General features: G+C 39.8%; 1 protein-coding gene across 3 annotated transcripts; it reads left to right on the plus strand.

Annotated features, from left to right (window-relative positions):
- Nucleotides 1-3507: 3507 nt before the first annotated feature.
- Nucleotides 3508-20766, plus strand: FAM133B (family with sequence similarity 133 member B). Of its 3 annotated transcripts, XM_065831551.2 has the most exons (11): nucleotides 3509-3685; nucleotides 9378-9475; nucleotides 10165-10243; nucleotides 12507-12581; nucleotides 12755-12787; nucleotides 13193-13261; nucleotides 13865-13960; nucleotides 15174-15221; nucleotides 16996-17091; nucleotides 17888-17932; nucleotides 19479-20766. In XM_065831551.2, exons 1-11 carry the CDS (start codon nucleotides 3662-3664, stop codon nucleotides 19563-19565), a joined length of 750 nt encoding a protein of 249 aa, XP_065687623.1. In that variant the 5' UTR covers nucleotides 3509-3661; the 3' UTR covers nucleotides 19566-20766. The 3 variants fall into 3 exon arrangements, with proteins under 3 accessions (XP_071661230.1, XP_071661229.1, XP_065687623.1); XM_071805129.1 differs by lacking the exon at nucleotides 17888-17932 and having other exon boundaries at nucleotides 3508-3685; XM_071805128.1 differs by lacking the exon at nucleotides 12755-12787 and having other exon boundaries at nucleotides 3508-3685.
- Nucleotides 20767-20968: the final 202 nt, after the last annotated feature.

Genomic DNA, 20968 nt, shown 5'->3' on the forward strand with positions numbered 1-20968 from the left:
TTTTATATTTGCAAGTGTTTGTCTCAACACCCTGGGTATTCCAGAAAATCAACAAACATACACACGACCAGACACAGAAACGTAAGCACATGCACACCCTTTCAAGCACCTTACAATATACCTTTAGTTTTATCAAAATCTAACCTCTTTTGTCCTAATTTCTCATCTCTAAACTACTTTATTGCTTACCTTGGATGAACTCCATTTAAAAAAAAAAAAAGAAAATTTGAGGAATCGTTTTTTTCTTTCAAAGGCATAAGATTGTTGCAATTGCTATGAATGCTATATAGTTCAGCACTAGTTTGTCTTTACTGAAATCTTCTTCATTTTGTTTTAGGCAAATTGTGATTTAATTCAGCTATAATGGCTGTCAGTCATTCATGAAATGCAGTAGTTTCCTCAAATGTTACTTGATCCAAGTGTTGCACTAATGTGCACGGTACCTGTGTGTTCCTAAAGATTCTGCTGCTTTCATCTTCCAAGAAGCTGAGCACACTTTGTTGATTGACTGTTTTTTCTTAATTGGCTATAAATATGTACAGTAACATTTCTGGGTACACAGAAATGGTAAAATTGTGTGTTTTGAGTCAAACACAGTACGACACATCAGACTCCAAAAACAGATGCGTATTTTCTGTCTTCACTCCTAATCAACTAAAAAATTCTCATCAAAACAACTCAAATAAAGCTTAACCTTATTGTAAAGATCAGTAAGTGCTCTTTAGAGCAGGATACCAGTAGTTTTTACTAACAAGATCTCCAATGAGCCACCAGACATAGGAATCTAAAAATTGTAAGCTTGAACATCCAAACAGATTGCAGCTTCTGGATGAAAGCTGCGGACAGATACGACTGCAAAGCCAACCAGACCCCAAAGCCACAAAGGATTTTGTAACTTAGAACTAAAACTTTGTGCTGCCTCTAGAAATTATAAGGAACTATGAAAATCCTTTACAAAACATAGTTGCAGATGTGATGCAGCATTCAATAAAACCAGCACCTACCCTTACATTATGTGACATTCCGAGTTAGTCTTTAAGCACATTATGAGATTATGAGCAGCAGTCCAGTCAGGGACGGACACAAAATCAACTGCAATGAGGCCTGTGGCTGAGCAGAACACTCTGCGTCAGAAATAATACCCATATTAGCCATAGCTAATGCATTGTGAAAAAGGGAAAAAATCAGGAAAATATTGAACAGATTAAATAAGAGCTGCCATACAGATCTGGATACTGTCTGGTGATTTACCTCTGACAGTGCTCGGGGCAAGATACCGCAGAAGAAGATCTAACAGTCTGAAAACAATTATAGAACAAATTCTTCATATGAGAATTTTCTTCATAGTTCTTATCTGTGAGAAGGTGACTTACACTCTGCATGAAGTTCATAAAACCCAATTATGGAAGAGAAAATTATATTTAAAAAAAAATAAATCCATTAAGCAGAATACAAAGGGCCCTGGAGAATAAGCACAAATGTCACTCTTCTCATTATTCACATAAATGTTCTCATCCTCTTCACCTCAAAATTATCTAATGACACTAGATGTCACATGCTTATCACCATAGAAACAAATATTAATTTTAAAATATTTAAATGCATTGTCTTTGTCTATCATTTGCCTGCCATTTACTGATACAAGGAAAACAAGGTTTACAGTGTTCATATCGTTCCTCATTTTACACCCATCAGTTGTGTTGCTTTTTTTCCCCCATCAATAAATGAGGTCATCTTTGAGTCTCCTGTCACACAGAAGTCCTTTCTCTAAGTATTTTCATCCATTTTTAGACATCTGATTTAGCTGGCTGAATTTTCTGGCTGGACTCCCAAGCCTCATTCACAGCCAGGGAAGAAAAGCTAATGGAAGTCTAATTAAAACATTGAGGGTGCCCAGCGCAGGACTCCCCCTCTCCCACTGCCTGCACAGGGACTGAGGGACCCCGGGACCCCACAGCCCCACCTTCTTGCAGCATCACGTCTCTGCATTTCCAGGCACCGGACACCAGCTCAAAGCCACAGAGCGCAAAGCGCTGGGTGAATCAACTCTCTTGGTTCCAATGTGGTCAAAACATTTCTGAATTCTGCCCCAGCAGACTCGACACAGCCTAGGTGTTGTCTACACTGCTGCAGCTGAGCTGAAGCCCACGGAGACCTGCAGTGCTACCACCATGTAAGCGTAGGGACAGCCAGCCAGCCATGCTCCTGTACGCCAAGGGCTGCAGCCCAAATCTGAAAATGTGTCCAGGAGGAGGAGATCACCATGCTTGACAAAAGGGGTATCATAATGCAATCAGTAATACTCCTTATTTTTATCTATTTTAATGTGGTTTGTTTCTTCTGTCTTCAATGTACTTCTCCAGCATCACTGGCAGCTCAGAGACAGCTTCAGCCTGATGTGTTTCCGAAGTAGCCATCCTTGGATTAGAACACACCAACTATTTTCTGAGGAACTAGTTATCCCTTTCCTTAAGCACTAGCTTGCAATTTTCAAGAGTAAATTTTATTTTCAATTAAGCAAATTTTACTTTCAGTTGTGGTGTGGTCATCTTGGCTTTCTTCCTCACAGCCTGCTTTCAGCTTCACTGAATAGCTTGGTATGACAAATACCCACGGACTCACCAATTTTTTCCAGCTATTGCTAAACATGATGAACATGGCAATGCTATTTCAGAAACAAAAATCACTTGTGCTTTGTGTGATTGAAGTATTAATATGTAACTATTCTTCTCCATGTATACAAAGATAACAACTGATGTGGGGTAATTTTTAACAGTAATATTTTAAGAAAAGGAAGGCTGAAATCATGAGTTTGTTGATCCTGATAACTCACAGGCTTCTTTTAGCATTTGCATTAGCCTAACCCAATATTAACCTGGTCAATATCACAGTGTTCCTTATTTTGCAGTGCAGATAGATAGATAGTTAGCGACAAATAAGAACCTTTTTTTTTTTTTTTTTCCAAATAGAACCCCATTTCACTGAATCCTATGCCAGGGTTAGGCTGCTATTTCCCATAGTCTCTGTACCTGCTGAAGGAAAAAGGAAGCACCGCAATTCCATCTGCAACTGCCCATCAGACAGGTCAGGAGGACAACACCCTCATTATGAACTATATCTGTCCTCTCCTGGGATGTCTATTCCAAACGGCCCAGGATCCAACTGCACCTTCACTTTCTGTTTCGCCGCTCAGAACCACGCTCTGCTCCCCAGCTCCCCTCACGCAGGCCGGCCCAGAGTTACCGTCCCGCTGCCGCCGACGGGAGCCTGCCCGCCGCGCCCGGCTCCCCGCCGCTGTCCCTGCCGCAACCGACGCCCTGCGTTAGAGCCACCCCGAGACTACCATCCCTGCCCGTCCTTCCTCTGCCAACTGCTCCGTCCCCGGCGCCTCCCAGCGGAGCTGAGGAGGGGCGGGGCGGAGCTGCGGCGGGCACTGACGGCCGCCCCCCGCCGGCCGACAGGCGCCGCTCCGGCCGTGGTAGCGCGGCGGCGCCGGCAGGCGGCGCTGTGTGCCCGCCGCCATCGCCGCTCTCGCAGCTCGGTGGCTGCTGGGGGCCGAGCAGGGCTCGGGCGCCGGCGGCGCGGCTTCCCGGGCGCCGGGAAAGGGCCCTGGGTTGGGCGGGGTTGACGGCAGACGGCGGCGCAGGGTCTCAGCGGCGCCATGGGCAAGCGGGACAACCGGGTGGTGAGTAACGTGGGCAGCTCGGCGGGGAGGCGGTGACCAGGCCGGGATCCGCCACAACCGCGGCGGCGGCACCTCCGGGCGGGACCCGGCGGGGAGGCTGTGGGGAGCTGGGCGGCCTATGCGGGCCTGTCCGGCCCATTCCCGTGCTGCGGCCGCCGGGGCGGGGAGAAGGGGCCGCCGCCCCTCAGCGCGGGAGCAGCGGGGCGCCGGGCCTGCGCCGCGGCGGGCGGGAGGCACTGGAGCGCTGCTGGCGGGATCCGCGGCGGCCGGTCTGCGGGACCTCCAGGCGCCGCGCTGCCGGAGAACAAAGGCGGCCCGAGCCCTGCGGAGCCGGCGGGCGCCCCGGGGAGCGAGGCCGGGGCTGCTGGCGGCCCCGTGCGGGGTGTCTCTGCGCGGGCGGGCACGCACCTGCCCGCGGTTCTCCTGAACAACCAACCCCTGATCGTCTTGTCAAACCTGTCAGCCGTCGTGACTGACGCCTGCTTTGTGAACTGCTAAATGGAGATGATTAAGATGCGGGCCTGGTCCTGACGAAAATACAATGTTCTCAGTGGGAGTTGCAGCATTTGCTGAAGCAGCTCGGATCGTCACTAAGCCGTATTTCCCTAAACTTGGCGTTCAGCTGTAGCGAGCTTAATGCGGCGCTATGCTAACCTCGGGAAGCGGGATTAGAGGCCAGAAAACGTGCTTTTAAGTACCTGACTGTGGAGCCTAATTTTATACTGTTCATGCCTCCTTGTATTTTTCTTTAAACTTTTTCATACCAGTTAGCCATTCACCTTATGCTCATGTTTCATTTAGGCATTGTAAATTTACAATTTCTGAGTTTTATGATTAAAAACAAGTCATAAGACTTTCACCCTTTTTTTTTTTCCTTTCTTACTTTCTGGTATATGCTATGAGTTTGTACTCAGATCCATTCAGGGAAATGTCTTTGTTTACATTGGTCGAATAATACGTAATAGGCATGGTGAACATACACATTACACAAATGGATGGCTAAGTGCCCTTATTTACTTCTTGAGGCATAATGAGGAAGAGCTGATGGTGTTAAACTGCAAGACCCAGCCTATTTATGAAATGTATTGCCCTTTTGCTAGGGGAAATCCCATGGGTGAGGCTGCTTGAAGGTAAAGGGGCCTGAGATGGTCAGTGTTCATGGACTGCTTCTACCAGGCTCAAGATCAGAGCATCCCAACACGTAGGAAGTCAAGGAAGGGAGCCAGGAGACCTGTGTGGTTAAACAGGGAACTGCTGGGTAAGCTCAAGTGGAAGAGGAGAGTTTATAGATCATGTAAGGAGAGGCTGGCCACTTGGGAAGAATATAAGGGTGTTGTCAGAGGGTGTAGGGAGGCAACCAGGAAAGCTAAGGCCTCCTTAGAATTAAACCTTGCAGAGGGGTCAAGGACAACAGAAAGAGCTTTTTCAAATACATGGCAGATAAAATTAACACCAGAGGCAGTGTAGGCCCACTGATGAATGAGGTGGGTGCCCTGGTGACAGAAGATACAGAGAAGGCAGAGTTACTGAATGCCTTCTTTGTCTGCTCTGCTGGAGGCTGTCCTGAGGAGCCCCACACCCCTGAGCCCACAGAGGAAGTCGGGACAATGGAAGAGTTTGCCTTGGTTGATGACGACTGGGTTAGGGAGCAGTTAGGCAATCTGGACATCCATGAATCCATGGGTCCGGATGGGATGCACCTGCGGGTGCTGAGGGAGCTGACTGAGGTCATTGCTGGACCACTCTCCGTCATCTTTGCCAAGTCTTCGGAAACGGGAGAGGTGCCTGAGGACTGGAGGAAAGCAAATGTCACTCCAGTCTTCAAAAGGGCAAGAAGGAGGACCCAGGTAACTATAGACCAGTCAGCCTCACCTCCATCCCTGGGAAAGTGATGGAACATCTTATCCTTGGTGCCATCTCAAGGCATATCAAGGATAAGAGGGTCATTAGGGGCAGTCAGCATGGCTTCACCAAGGGGAAATCATGCTTGACCAACCTCATCGCCTTTTATGAGGACATAACAAGGTGGATAGATGATGGCAGAGCAGTGGATATGGTCTACCTTGACTTAAGTAAAGTATTTGACACAGTCTCCCACAGCATCCTTACAGCTAAAATGAGAGAGTGCGGCCTGGACGATCGGGCAGTGAGTTGGACTGCGAACTGGCTGAAGGACAGAAGCCAGAGAGTTGTGGTCAATGGGGCGGAGTCCAGTTGGAGGCTTCTATCTAGTGGAGTGCCTCAAGGGTCAGTACTGGGGCCGGTATTATTTAATATATTCATCAATTATTTGAATGAGGGAATAGAGTGTACTGTCAGCAAGTTTGCTGATGACACCAAGCTGGGAGGAGTGGCTGACACGCCAGAAGGCTGTGCTGCCATCCAGCGGGACCTGGACAGGCTGGAGAGTTGGGCGGGAAAAAATTTAATGAAATATAACAAGGGAAAGTGTAGAGTATTGCATCTGGGTAGGAACAACCCCAGGTTCCAGTATAGGTTGGGGAATGACCTATTAGAGAGCAGTGTAGGGGAAAGGGACCTGGGGGTCCTGGTGGACAACAGGGTGACCATGAGGCAGCACTGTGCCCTTGTGGCCAGGAAGGCCAATGACATCCTGGGGTGTATTAGAAGGGGGGTGGGTAGTAGGTCGAGAGAGGTTCTCCTTCCCCTCTACTCTGTCCTGGTGAGACCACACCTGGAATATTGTGTCCAGTTCTGGGCCCCTCAGTTCAAGAAGGACAGGGAACTGCTGGAGAGAGTCCAGTGCAGAGCTATGAAAATTATTAAGGGAGTGGAGCATCTCCCTTATGAGGAAAGGCTGAGGGAGCTGGGGCTCTTTCGCTTAGAGAAGAGAAGACTGAGGGGTGACCTTATTAATGTTTACAAATATATAAAGGGTGAGTGTCATGAGGATGGAGCCAGGCTCTTCTCAGTGACAACCAATGGTAGGACAAGGAGTAATGGGTTCAAACTGGAACACAAGAGGTTCCACTTAAATTTGAGAAGAAACTTCTTCTCAGTGAGGGTAACAGAGCACTGGAACAGGCTGCCCAGGGAGGTTTTGGAGTCTCCTTCTCTGGAGACATTCAAAACCCACCTGGACACATTCCTGTGTAACCTCATCTAGGTGTTCCTGCTCTGGCAGGGGGATTGGACTAGATGATCTTTTGAGGTCCCTTCCAATCCCTAACATTCTGTGATTCTGTGTACTTGAGTGTCTATTTGTTCTTAATTTTCTTCTAATAGGACAATCAGGAGGATGCACCTACCAATGCCCACAAATCTTTATATTTCTTATAAGGTTCTTTATGCCATGATGGCTGTTAGTAAAGACAAGTTACAATATAGAACCTTTTGCTTCTCCTCTGTGGTTGTAGAACTTTCCACCTGTTACTTCTTTCCCGTGTCCTTTCTTAAATACACCATCGTTTTAACTATTTGGAGATGATTTTTTTAATTCACATCTGCAGGATACTTGCAAAGCAGTAACTGTATTGCTTGCCCAGAGAACCCCAGCTAACTGAATTCATGCTTTTCATGAGCATGAAAGCCATACAATGAATACCTTTCAATAACTGCCTGAGCAACTGCCAAAAGAAGAAAACAAATGTTCAGACAAGCGCTTCCTTTATTGAGAGTGCATTTCTATGCTCTCTCTGGCTAGTGACATGCATTTTGACAAAGTAGTGTAAATACTTCTAAGAAATGTTTATTGACAAATTAATTCTTCATAAATAAATGCGTTTGCAATTATAAGAACATGTTTTAATACATAAATTTCCTAATTGTGGAATATGGAGCAATATTATGTGCTTGCTGCCAGAAAGTTAAAGCCACTGAATGGAGGAAGCTTCTTAACTAGTTATCTGGGATCTGTGTGAGGAAGTAGAAAATACAACATTTAACAGTTGTAGCTTCTTCTGCAGGTAGAGAGTTTTGTTGGGGGTCAGCAGGGTGTTCGTTTCAGGTTAGCCCAGGTAAGAAAGTAACTAATTTTTATTTAAGAGCAGCGAGAAACCTTGGTTTTAGGAGTAATAATTATGTAAGAAGCTTGAGCTTTTGTATATAAATTCTTGAGTGGTAAACAAAAAGAGTTGACTCACTTTGCTCACTGGAGTAAGCCAAGTCATGAAATACGTTCCTGTTGTCTTCTCTAGTGGATCTAGTACATTGAAACTACCTTTGTTTAATTAAAACTCTTCAAATACTGCCATCCTGCATTGCTAAAGGAACTTCTCTTCCACTCAAAGCTGAATTCAGATGCAAAATTTTTACTTATTTGTAGATTTGTAATACAATAAAATGCTAGAGTTAATAATGTGAATATGTATCTTTAAGTGCTATAACTACTTGAGCATATGCATCTACCTGGCTACAAAAGAAGGTGCCAAGCTGATATTAAACTAGTTAAATTGTCATACCACAGCATTTATTTGCCTATGTCAGTTAGCCTTTCTGTGTGAATTAAAGCAACAAAACAAAGCCCCAAGAAATGGCAGCAAATGTCACCCTTAGAGTTGCAAAGTCAGTGTGAGTCAAAGTGGTCCACCTGAAAGAGTCCTCTGATTGCTTCAGTGTGATCCACCTGATGGACCATGGGATGTGCTTCCCTCTGGCCCGCTGCTCCTTCCCAGGCAGAGCCTGCAGTCCCTCTTCCAGGACTAAATGTAGCTTGACAGCCTAGCCCAAAAACCCAGCTGCAGTGTGGGGAGACAGAGAGGTGGCAGCAGCTGCTGCTCTTGGCCTGATAATAAACAGCCTTGGAGATGTAAGAGCTACACATATGGTCGAATCTTTTATTTTGAATCTACAAAATCTTGTATCTCAGACTGGGCAACCAAAGCCCAAGAATGGTGCATGTTATATTATGCAAGTTACGCAAAAGTAAATAGTGAAGTGTTGGGATGACATAGTGATAAAAGCCCATGAGGTACAGGGGTATATGTACCTCCCTTTTGCATGAGCCAAGTGTTTTCTGGATTAAAAAAATTTGAAAAATTATTTGCTAGATTAGAGTTTTTCCATTAATTGCTGAGATGGATTAGGGATTCTAGGTTTTAAATTCATCTTTTATAACCTATTACATATTTAAAGTGAATATGAAGTGGATGCATGGGTTTGAAAGATGGAATACTTCATAACATTGGGGCTTAGAGGGTTTTGTAGGGTTTTTTCCTCCTTAAAATAGCTCGAAGTCACAGAATTTTTTATATATGCATAATTGTAGCTGAGCACCACTGCTTGTTTATTTTGGTGTTACTGCAAGAAGCTTCATGCAGAATTTGTTGAATCTGCTATAATCGATTTTGAGCAGAACTTAAAAAGGCATAGGATCAGTTGTCCCAGAGAGTAAGAGCTGAAATTTGATTAGGTTTTCCTTATCCCAAGGAAAATAATTTCAGCTATCATGATGCTGTACTCAGTTTGCAAAGCTGAGGGGAATCATTGTAAGGAACAAGGTCTCTTTGTGGGTGAGTTCTTTCTGCCACAGTATAACTCAAATTGAAAGCAACTTACCTGAGTCTTTCTGCCAACTGAATAAACTTGGTTTAGTTAAATATTTTTTATTTTTAGAAACAAGTCAGAATTATTTTTCAGTGAATGAGAAAAAGCTTCTGTGAAGAACAAGAAAGACAGATTTTGGTATCATGGTGCAGCTAATGAATTTTATGTTTCTTGTTTCATATTCAAGGCTTATATGAATCCCATAGCTATGGCCAGAGCGCGAGGTCCTGCCCAAACTTCAGGACCAACAATACAAGACTACTTGAACAGGCCAAGACCAACATGGTAAGTGGTAATATTTGCCTGCCCTTGTGACCTTTTGAGTGAAAGATTTGTTTCCTCTTACTAAAATGACACTGGTATTTACCTCCTCCCCAGAATACCCAGTAATACACTTTGAAAGATTCCTTGTCTCTGGCCAAGGTGTTCTCTTCTATATATGTATTCAAATCTCCTCTTTTAAACGTGATAGTATTTCATTTTGAAATGCATATTTGTCATTTGTCTTTAGATATTTTTGTAACAGTTTCTCATAAGAGGAAAATGTTGGTCATTTTAGCTGTCTCACAAACCCTGATACCTGAAGCCTGCAGATATATGTGCTTTTTAAACAAAGTAATCTCTAGAAAAATATTTTGCTAGTATATTCTTAGAACACAGTTTACCATACCCAAGAAAATAATCACTTTGAGATATTATCAACTGCTTACCTTACATTCAGTGCATTTTGCCTCCTCTTCTAAGACATTAGAGAGCGATTTATCTCATTGCAAAGGTAGCTTTAGATCTTTCAGGGGGATTTAGCTTACTGCACTTAAGTTATTAGGATTAGGTTACCATATACATAACATCTAAGATGCTTTCATTCTTCTTTCTGTTGGAAGTTCGGCCAAAACTAAACTTCAAAAGCCCTACAAAAAGTTACATGCTGAAAAAGGCATTTTTAATTGTGATCTATCACCCTTTTTATGTAGGGAAGAAGTGAAAGAGCAACTAGAAAAGAAAAAAAAAGGATCCAAGGCATTGGCTGAGTTTGAAGAAAAGATGAACGAGGTTCGTAATGTTATTAGTATGTTAATACTTGATTCTTCTTCTCATATATGCTACTTTTCCACCATTATCTTTAATGGCATTAGGTATCCATAATAGTTCACTTCACCCAAGCTTTTAATGAGTAAATGTTTTGTTTTGTTTATATCAGAAGTTAAGGTTACCACTTTGACCAATGAAGAGCTACTCTCTGTTTAGAGAAACACTATATAAAAAGTTTTGAAAATTGCTGCTGAATAAAACTTGAACTTTTCATAAATGTACGTATAGTTATACAAATGCTTATTTTTATGTTAATAAATGGAACTCGTGCATTTGCTGGTATGATAAATCAAAGTCTGTTGTGCTAATTGTGACTCGTTTAAGGTCACACAATCTAAATACATCGAAAAGAGGTGTAGTACTGGAAACAGATGTCTTTGGCAAGGAATGTACATGTAACACTAATGCAAGAGAAGGCACAGAGAATGGCCTTCAATATACAGATAGGATTATAAAGCACTTCTCTCTCTCATCCTAAGCTGATTACATTCCATGCTGGTTCCCTGGTAGAAATGCAGCTGTTCTGATGCTTGTGTGCAGTGCCTACAGGAGATCAGCACCATATAAGAAAGTTTCACATATAACTCCTGGTGTATACATGAAAGAAGTTAGTATACAATTAATTTCACAGTTCCTCTTCCTTCTTGCATTCTGGTATCCTGGGATAAGCTTCAAGCAATAGTCTTCATTATTGTGTGGAAGTTTCTGGTTGAAGTAGATTATGTTCCTCTTCTGCTACTGGAAGGGCACAGCACCTCTGCTTTTGCTGTACCTCTTGCCTAAGAAGTTATACCAGTATTTGGAGGGTCATCGGGTGCTGTTCTGAGAGTATCAATTGTTCTGTGCTCTGTGGGGTTTAGCTTGGTGGTTTTGGTTTAGTTTTTTATCCTATTCTTTTCCTGCTTTTATCTTTGCTTTATTGTGAAATAATTGAAACTGGCACGGATAGAAGATAACGGCCTTTCATTATGGCAGAAGGGTAGGAAGGGGTGCAGAGCATTGTGAAATGGCTATGTGTTCTTCCTAAAGCTCCTAAGAACAAATCTCTGAGTGGTTGAAAAGATTTTAAGTCTCTGAATGGCATGCCATCTCTCCTATTGTACTGATAGATCTTGTGCTTTTTTGTTTGAAGTGTACCACTAGCACAATCTTAAAGCAATTTAAAGAGAACACCTGCCTAATAAAGCACAGGCTGTTGTTAGAGACCCCACAGGTAACTCTGGGTAGCTGATACATCAGTGTACAACCCACTGCAATACTGCGTATATACTGTAATACCTTGGACCATGGAAGTGCATGACGCCCAGTGCTGTTTTCTGGCTAACCCGCCGTGTCCTCCGGGCACTGTTGAGCTGATTCACAGTATGCTGACTCAGGGATCTGTGTATCACGTTGCATTGCACAGGTGTAATCTTGCTTAATTCCTGGTATTTCTGTCCCTTCAGCACAATATGTGGATTATCATTGGTTTCCAATGCAATACCAGTACAGATTCATTGTGAGGAAAGGGAGGATCAGAATAATAATAATAAAGAGGAGAGCACATGATGCGCCTGACATGGGAAGCAAAATAGCAGGCTTTCAGTGTAATGGGGACACCTTGGACATTTCAGAGCTCTTGAAGGGGGTTTTTAGGTAGACCTAGAGACCTTGTGAGGGGTTGAAATGGAGGCATAAGAGGAGACTTCTATCCATGCAATATGCTTGATCGAACAAAAACAATAGCACTTCTATGAAGATGTGTATAATAATTTAATATTCTAATCATTGTTGACACCAGCAAGGCCCAAAACAGACACTAGAGACATGCAAACATTGAAGAAGGGCCAGGAGAATTTGTCTTGAGATTTTGTTTCAGATGATTTTAAAACTTAAGACAAAATAGCAAATTTTCTGGTAGGGTGCCCTGGCTTGCTAAAGTGCTCAAGCAAGAACACTGTGATACAAACCCAAAAATACCGTAATTGACAACCTTTAAGAAAAATGACAATCTCTTAAATGCAAATAATTTGAACACTAAGGTGTGAACTAACATGGTATTTCAATGAATATTCATGTTCTGTGAAATCAAATGCATTGTAGCATTGATTAATATGTTGTTTATTTTCTATGGGTTTTGTGAAAACTGTAAAGTCAGGTAGAGGACAGGATTTTGAAAAAGCTCTCAAAAAAGCTGTTTGGAAATGACACTCATGTCACTGTTTTTGTTTGGTTTTGTTTTCAGAATTGGAGGAAAGAACTGGAAAAACACAGGGAGAAATTGCTGGGTGGAAACGAGAGTTCCTCCAAAAAGAAAGAGGTAAGTTATTTTTAATTTCATACAATCTGTGTTTGGAACTGGATTTATTATCAATGCTACCAATACAAAATATTGTCAATATGTTTTAAAAGCCAGCATCAAAGTACATAAACCTAAATGCACGAGGAAAGAACATTATGCCAAAGTAACGTTTGTTTTATTCTATTTTTAAGAAAAAGAAAAAGGAAAAGAAGAAATCTAATAGGGTGAGCAAAATTTTCAGTTTTCTGAGCTTTTTTGCTGTGAGGTTATTCCTGTTTGTCATTTAAGTTCTCTTGGAAAGAGAAAGTATAACTAATTTTGAATGTAGCTGTTAAACTGACTGTGGGGGTATTTTTTAGTTGAGAGAGGTGGCTTACATGCTATGCAAGGAGAATTTTACTTCTGCTTCAAGTGGGGGAAAGAGCATTAAATATATATGATTAAATGAAAAATGTTAGAAGTCACTTTTTAGTTTTAACTAATTAAAACTTTGTAAGACCAGATTCTTGGAAGTAAAATTTCATTGGTAATATTTTGTAAATGAAGAGAGTGTTTGGATGGACTTTTGACTATTTGCCAGACAAAATGCTGCATCTCACAAGCTTCATTTTTTGTTGTGTTTGGTCAAGTTGTCTTCATCTTCCTCTTCTTCATCAAGCTCTGATTCTTCCAGCAGTTCATCTGACTCAGAAGATGAGGTAAGAACTAACTTACTAGAATTTAACGTGTTTTGTTCATGAGACTTAATTAACATAGATTTTGGTAACACATTTTGGAATATTGTTTGAGGGCTTGGTTTGCATATAACTATGTAATTGTTATTTATTTGGTACATATAACAAAAGTTGTGAATTTTAGGTATATATGTGTCCAAGAATTTCGTTATGAATGCTATTAATTTTGGCTGACTGGCATGTAAACTGGATCCATTTCTGTTTTAACATTGAATTGTATGTTTTTTCAATAGAATCCCCCATCTAATCATAGAAATGCAAAAATACCACATTTACTTTTTAGCAAAAGTCTTTGCTACAGATGATCAGATTGTACAGCACACATCTAAATAATAAACAGAATCTTGAGAACCTGGATTTTTTATCACTTTACATTTTTAATGCAGAAGAGTTATGAAGGTCTTCCACTAAAAAAATCAATTGTAGTGTACTTGATTCCTCAAGGGAACATGATAACATGTAGGAATTTGGTGTTCCCTATTATTTACATTCAATGTAGGTCTTTAATCCTAGTGAGAATAAATTCAGGGTTGTGTTTTTCCTTTTTCCTTCAATATTTGTGGATAGGATAAAAAACAAGGGAAGAAAAGAAAGAAAAAGAAGTATCGGTCCTCACGGAAATCTTCAGCAAGCTCAACTTCTGAATCTGAGTCAGACAGCAAGGTAAATACGTGCTACCCTTGGCAAGTTTTCTTGGTCTGTGTTATAAAGACAAAAGCATTTCTGACTTTGGTATATCAATATTTCTTAATCTTCCAAATTTAAAGCCATGCATTCTTATTGTAGCTGAGCTGCACTTTTATCTTCCAGATTTAATCAAGAATCTATGTCCACTGGCCACAATGCCTCACAGAAATAATTTGATGTTTAGAAAATGAACGTGCTTTCTTGCAGCAGTTGTTAGCTACTTTTCTGAGTTCAGACATAAGGAGCTTTTGTGCTGCTCAAAAGTTTAGTTTAAATACTACATTAACAATTAAAAAAATAAAACATTCTGTGAAATTTTTGTGATTATGCTATTCAATTGAACACCATCTGTGAAAATACAGATATTGCAGGATATCAGTGGCCAGAATATTGTCTTTCTAAATATCTGTGGACAAAGTAGTTTCCTGTTGGAGAACGGAGCCTTTCCCAAATGCATATTAAACAGAGGGTGTATTTTTACTTTACATTGCTCTATTTTCAGAGCACACACAGGTTTACTCAATGAACAAAAATGAGCCAGTTTGTTCTGTTATGTTAGCGTTTATCCTGTGGTACAGTGGATAGTAACTGTACTTCTTGCATGAATATTAATAATACAGTGAGTTGTTAAGAGTCTGTGTGTAGACTTTATCACAGGCTTTCACTGTAATGCCTAATTTGGTGTGGTATAAACAGTGATGAATCACTGTCTGCACACACCTATGAATTTGTGCTAGGAGGAGTTTGAAAACTTTTGCTACGTGAACTAACACAGAGATACCCTTAACTGCTGAAACTGGAAGGCAGAAAACTCCATGGAAATATCTGCTTAACCCCTGCCTGGTCAGCAGAGATGGGTGTGGGGAGAAAATAAAGACTCCAGACTGTTACATGTCAGACATATATTCTATGTCTAGTGATAGCTGGTATCCTTTCCAGAGGATCTCTACATGTACTGCAAATGTGCCATTGTCTGGTTCCATCCAGGCCTTTTCACACTGTTGGTTCAGAACATTAGCAGCTGCATCCAAATTATGGCTTTTTCATATTTTTTTTCCTGCAAGATAGAAAAAACAACTTTGAAGAATGATCTTCAATAGACAGAGAGACAATGGTCAGACTGCTTTGGAGATTTCTGCTTTTTTCCTGAAATGATTTTGTAATGGTTTATGTTTTTCTTTCTATTTAGGACAGCACAAAAAAGAAAAGGTCAAAGGAAGATTATGAAAAAGATAAGGTATTTTAACTCCTGAAATACTTACATGAGAACTGCATTTTACATACATAATGGAGTTCGTTGTTGTTGTTGTTGTTTTAATATTGTATACCTTACTTTAGACCTATGGAAAATTTCTGTCTAAAACTACACAGTCAAAAGGTATTCAGTACCCTCAATTTGAGGCTGACTTTTAGTTGGGTTCAGCTCCTGTTTTATTAGTTGTTGTTAGTGGAAACTCCTGGGTCTGGTCTTGTTTCGAAGGTAAATGACGAAAGTATCTTAATGGACTGTAGTAGATCAGCTCAATTCTAGTTATTTTGGATTTTATCTTGAGCAGTCATATTGAGCTAAAAATACATGCGGTATGCTTGGTAGGATACTGCCTTGTTGCTGTAAATTAAGGAAGATCAAGCAGAGGATACATTTATCTAAGTGTAGTTATAGATATTGTACTTAGGACAGCTTTGAAAAATTCCAGAGAAAAATGTATTAGTTTAGGAAAAACTACCTTATTCTGTCTTTTCTTTGAGCATGAAAACCCTGTCTCCCTCCCACCACCTCACCATTTTGTACACACCTGAGGACCTTCTTCCTTCTGTTATGTTAAATGCAAATAATATTAATTATGTCTATCCTATGTGTAAACTAACAGTGCTTTCAGAGTCCACCCTAGTCTTTCTCTCCAGTTACCTCTCTTACCAGATAGGCCTCTACTGCTCCAGTCAGCAGTATTGACTTTGATGTACAAATTCTCTATGCATAAGGCAAATACGTTGATTTTTTAAATAAATATCTATTTTTTTTCTCCTTGATCCTGCTTCTGTTTCACAGTTTCAGTTTCCTACCAACTCCTTTTAACTTTGAGTAGCTTCTCTTCAGCGAGTGTCTACTATAGCCCCTTATTCTTGGTTAGGCTGTAATGCTACTTTCACGCATCTTCCGAAAGCAAAGGGCATTTGGGGACTGGAGGTCTTCCCCTACCTGAAGACGCCTTGTCTCTCCAATGGGTTGCATCATGTGTACTTTTCATGAGTACTTCTGGGAAGGGATTGAGTTACCTGTGACATACTACATAGCACGGCTGAGATGTGTGATCCCACCTTGCAAAAACAGGATTAGCAAGAATTTTTTTCAGTTTTTTGCCTTAGAAATTTAATGGAAGAAAGTAGATTCAGTCTTAGGAACACCTCCTCTGATCCAGAGTAAAGCGGGAAGTGGGGCAGGGGGAAGGAGCTCATAAAATAGATCTCATACAGCATCAACATATACAAAATCATTTTTAAGAGAGACTGTCCTTTTAAGTATACTGAGATTCTGTATAAAGTGTTGAAGTGCAGCTGGCAGGTACAGCTTGTACTGGTTGGACATAAATACAGAGGGAGCTTTTTCTTTTAATTTGACCAACAAAGCAAGAGTCTGAAGCTGCAGTGTTTAAATGTGTATATTGAGACATCTCCATTTACTCAGTGTTTAGAAGTGGTGAAACATTTTATTTTTTTTACTCCTTCATGTGTTATTATTTACATTCAAATGAGACTGCATTGTAGTATTATTCCTCCCACTTTCAGAAGGCTGCTGTATCTTGGTAACAAGAAAGGAATACACAGAAAAATATTTCCACTAAAAGCATTTTAACAATTCATGAGGCATTTTGTTGATGATGAATAATTAGTTTAATGTCAAAAATACTTAAAAATATTTCACAACTTAATATTTTAATCTAAGTTTTAAGCAGAAGTTTTGTAAAATTTGAAAGGCCTTACTTTACTCACAAATCTATTACATTGTGCAGGAAGGCAAAAATCACCGCAGGAAGAGGAAGAAAGCCGATCGTGGTGATGGACCTTTATCATCAGAATCCTTATCAGAATCGGATCAGACAGAGGAGGTCAGTGTGAAACCTCAGTTTCAGATGTTATTATGGTTTTTACCTTACTGATTTGTGTGAGTGAATGAACAAACTAGTTTAGATTTAATACATTGTTGAAATTATCTGCTGTGTAGAGTTGAATTTAAAGGGTGTAGCATATTCAAAATGGTTTGTATTTTTCTCTTTAATAAAAACTTTTAATAAGAACTGGTTAGTACAGCTCCTATCTCCCAAAAATAATTTTGAATTAATTTTCTTGAAAATTTTCAACTTCTTGTGGATATTTTAGAGCTCAATGAAATGAAGGTAAGTGATTGGTGTGGTGTCCTTCACAAGATTTCTCTCTGATGTGTGTGAATAGATAGGAGGCAGTTCTCAAGATGACTAAAATTTTTTGGCTCCCTTTTCCAGTCAATTAAAAAAATTTGGGTGTAACAATTTTGCTCTTGTATAAATCTGCTTTTAGGATTTGTATTCTTGTAGGATTACAAAATTTGGGAAGGCTCCAATGTATTGTGTCTTTTCATTACGAATTTTTACCACATTATTAGCTTAGTAATTTTATATCTCTGCTGTTTTTTGTTCTGCTGTGTGTTAAAAGCAGAGTGTGTTCCCAAATCAGATGTTTATAGGATGATATGTATTCTGGAATATAACACAGATAACCAGTGCTTCTTCCTGGGTTATTGTTCACTATGTTCTACTGCTGTTGTGCCATCATTCATTTATATGCAATAAAAGCTCAAAGTTTTGTCTGAAACAGCATTTCAAATGCTGCTCTCCCATTACATTTGATTTAACTTTTGTTTTTAAGGTGCAAGCAAAAAAGAAGAAAAACAATGAGGAAAAAGAGAAAACAGCAAGTATCCTTTTTGCTTATACTGTAGTTTTAAGATATGAATACTATGTACTTGGTTAGTTTCCAATTTCACATTTTTCAGTAATACAGATGTTTTATAGCAAGTCTACTGTCACATGAATCTAAATTATCAATTTCTCTATCTGCTGAAGTCACTTCTACAGTTTCAGGAAGAATTTGTCACTGTAGATTTTTGTCACTTTATAGATACATATGTTTTGAGATTTGTGTAAGTTTAATACTTACTGTAGCATGTATTTTACTCTGTATCAACGTACTAGAGCTACTGATACCTATATAGTAGTGGGTAAGGTGACAGTTTGGCAGACAGGTATCATCAGTGCTGTTCCTTTGTTGGTGTTATGAATAATTCTTCCTTGGTAAGGCCCCTCTACCACACCATGAAAAGAGCCTTAGGACATCATCACTGCAACATATGCACTAATATAATTCTTCCCTCAACCACATCAAAAGCTGTCAGCAATCTGTTACTTTTCTCAATTTTGTTTATTGGCTTCTGTTGGTAGAAGTGAGAGGAAGGTTCAGCAGTGATTGATACAGAGCTCAGATTCATCACTTGTACCTGAGGCGCCTCAATTAGGAGCACAGTGATCAGAGATCCTAAATGCCCACTCGAGATGTCTGTGTATCTTCTTCCTCCCCTGTCAGCAGCAGTGTTCCTAATTAGACATCTCGGTTGTCTAGATGAGTTGAAGGGAAGGCTTATATTAGTCACCAAAAAATGCCAGCATGGGAGTATCAGTGATACTCAGTACACATTTTCCACGGACTTTGTTTTTTCACAATCCTATAAGCTGTTTGCCATAATATTTCTAGTGACCATGTGTTTTTTTCTTAGAATTGTGTGTATGAGTAATATGTATAAACCAAGCTTTTATACCAGAACTGGTTTGTTTATGTAATGTCACAACTATTCAAGAGTTCCATAGGAAATTCTGCTTGCAAAAAGGCAAGATTTTACCTCTGAGCATCTGTATTACAGTAATCAGGTTAATAATTTCAGGACTGAATCCAATAGGGTTAATTGAGTGTGTTCATATTTACAATTGAAATCATAATTGTTTTTTTGAAAAAACGAAGTGCAAGTGCTGGAGAATCTAGCTAAGTGTAGTTGAACTACTTAATTTTGTACAGTAAGTACAAGCATTTACTTTTAAATATGTAAACACCCTAGTTATTCTCAAACACATAAGATGTCACTGCTTGTCAAAGCACTTCCTTATTACTTGCTCAGAAATCTGTAAAGCATGGATAATCATTTAAAAGATTAGAAAATGTAATAGTGACAGTGGTGAGAAGTATGAAATAGCCAGACCATGATGGAGATAAATTGAACGCTACTCATAATAATGCAAACTACTGGGTAGAAATCTTTTTGTGATTTCTCAATAGGCTTTTATAGAAATCACTTTGAAATGTCTTTGTAAAAGATATCCTTTCCGTGCTCTCATTTGGCATTAGCAGAATTTAATAGGTGGCAATTTTATAATACAATAACTTCAATTTAATTTTATTATTTTTTTAGGATAAAACGAAAAAGAGAAAGAAGCACAAGAAACATGGTAAAAAGAAGAAAAAGAAGATCGCTGGCTCAGATTCAGATTCGGAATGATATTTAAAAAAAACCACAAGACTATCAACAGAAGTGCAATGACTAAAGGAAACTTAAACTGTGAAATGACAGCAAACTTGTACCAAACTGCATGAGTTTTCCTGTGTTTTAGAAATATTCCTAATCTTTCAGTAGCCAGCCAGATGCAGCTGTGCTGGAAAAGACCATTGTTATTGCCTGCTGCTTAATACATGGGGTACAACTTCTATAAAATTCCAGTAAGCAGTGTTAGATGTTTGAAACAGTATGAGATGGTAATCCAGCTGAGGTGTAAAATACTGGAAAATGAGAGTTAAAACTTTTTAGATAGTAAAAGTAGGCTTTTAAGGCATTAGTAATAGTCTTTATTTGTAAATCAGGACAATAAAATCCCGAGTTCATCCTGCAGCTTAATATTATACATAAACTATTACAAGCTGGTGTCTGCTAATGGCTTTTACAAAATGGGAAATTAATGATAACATTTAAAATGCTGCCTTTGTAGAAATGTTTATCACCTGCCCCATTACCGTCTCCATGCTTATGAGAAAGGGAATGCTACCATTTTGGCTGGCTGAATAGGGTGCCTTTGCCTTTGATTCTTGCAAATCTCTGCTGGTTTGAATCCATGCAGCCTCTCTGATTCTGGTGAAGCCAGAGCTATTGTCAACAGACTTTCTGAATAAGCAGTTCAGGGCTTCTCAGCATGTGCTTCTGCATTAAGCAAGAGCAATGACATTTTGCAGTATAACTGACGTTCAAAACCTGAAGATTTTACCTCTGCTTCTTTGCAACAGTGATAGATCTTTGCTAGTAAATATGCGTATTTCATTTAATGTAATTCTGGTTTAGTTGAACACTTCTTACAAACACTGGTAGCTTTCTTTGCATTATCGTTAAAATTGTTTTGCATGACTTGTACCATTTTTAAATTAACAAAATGCAGGTAATCATTTGTTGTAATCAATTCTATGAAATATGATCCACATGCGGAGTTTCATGTATGTATTTAGTTACTCTGATAGTTAAGTTCATTGCTGTGTTTAAGTGCATACTTGCTGAAGATATTTAGCATGTAAAAAGCAGGGTTTTGATACCTTAACAGCTTCATATTGAAGCTGATTTTACTCTAAGCAAGTTCAGTGGCAGATCTGTTACGTGATGTGTCTTGTTAGATTAAAAAACCTACTGCCAGAATCTCATTAAAGATACTGTTTAAACAGTTTGTATTTATATTTTTGTACTTGAGGGCTACAGAATGTTGACCTAAATCATAATGCTGTTTTACTTTACATTAATTGCTTTAGAGATGGAACAAAGCTTTTATAAATTAAATGTGCACACACGAAAACACAAGCAACCATTCAATGTTAGTTTTGTGTGAAATTCTCATTATCACATTATCATCTTCCATTTAAGTTCCC

Source organism: Patagioenas fasciata, chromosome 2, assembly GCF_037038585.1.
Source record: "Patagioenas fasciata isolate bPatFas1 chromosome 2, bPatFas1.hap1, whole genome shotgun sequence".
Taxonomy (NCBI): Eukaryota; Metazoa; Chordata; class Aves; order Columbiformes; family Columbidae; genus Patagioenas; species Patagioenas fasciata.

What these genes read in the sequence shown, in the direction of transcription:
- FAM133B (XM_065831551.2), top strand. Translation starts at nt 3,662, where the DNA reads ATGGGCAAGCGGGACAACCGGGTG. An exon ending in GTTCCTCCAAAAAGAAAGAG is followed by an intron (nt 12,582 to 12,754) that starts GTAAGTTATTTT and finishes TCTATTTTTAAG; the next exon opens with AAAAAGAAAAAGGAAAAGAA. An exon ending in AATCGGATCAGACAGAGGAG is followed by an intron (nt 17,092 to 17,887) that starts GTCAGTGTGAAA and finishes TTTGTTTTTAAG; the next exon opens with GTGCAAGCAAAAAAGAAGAA.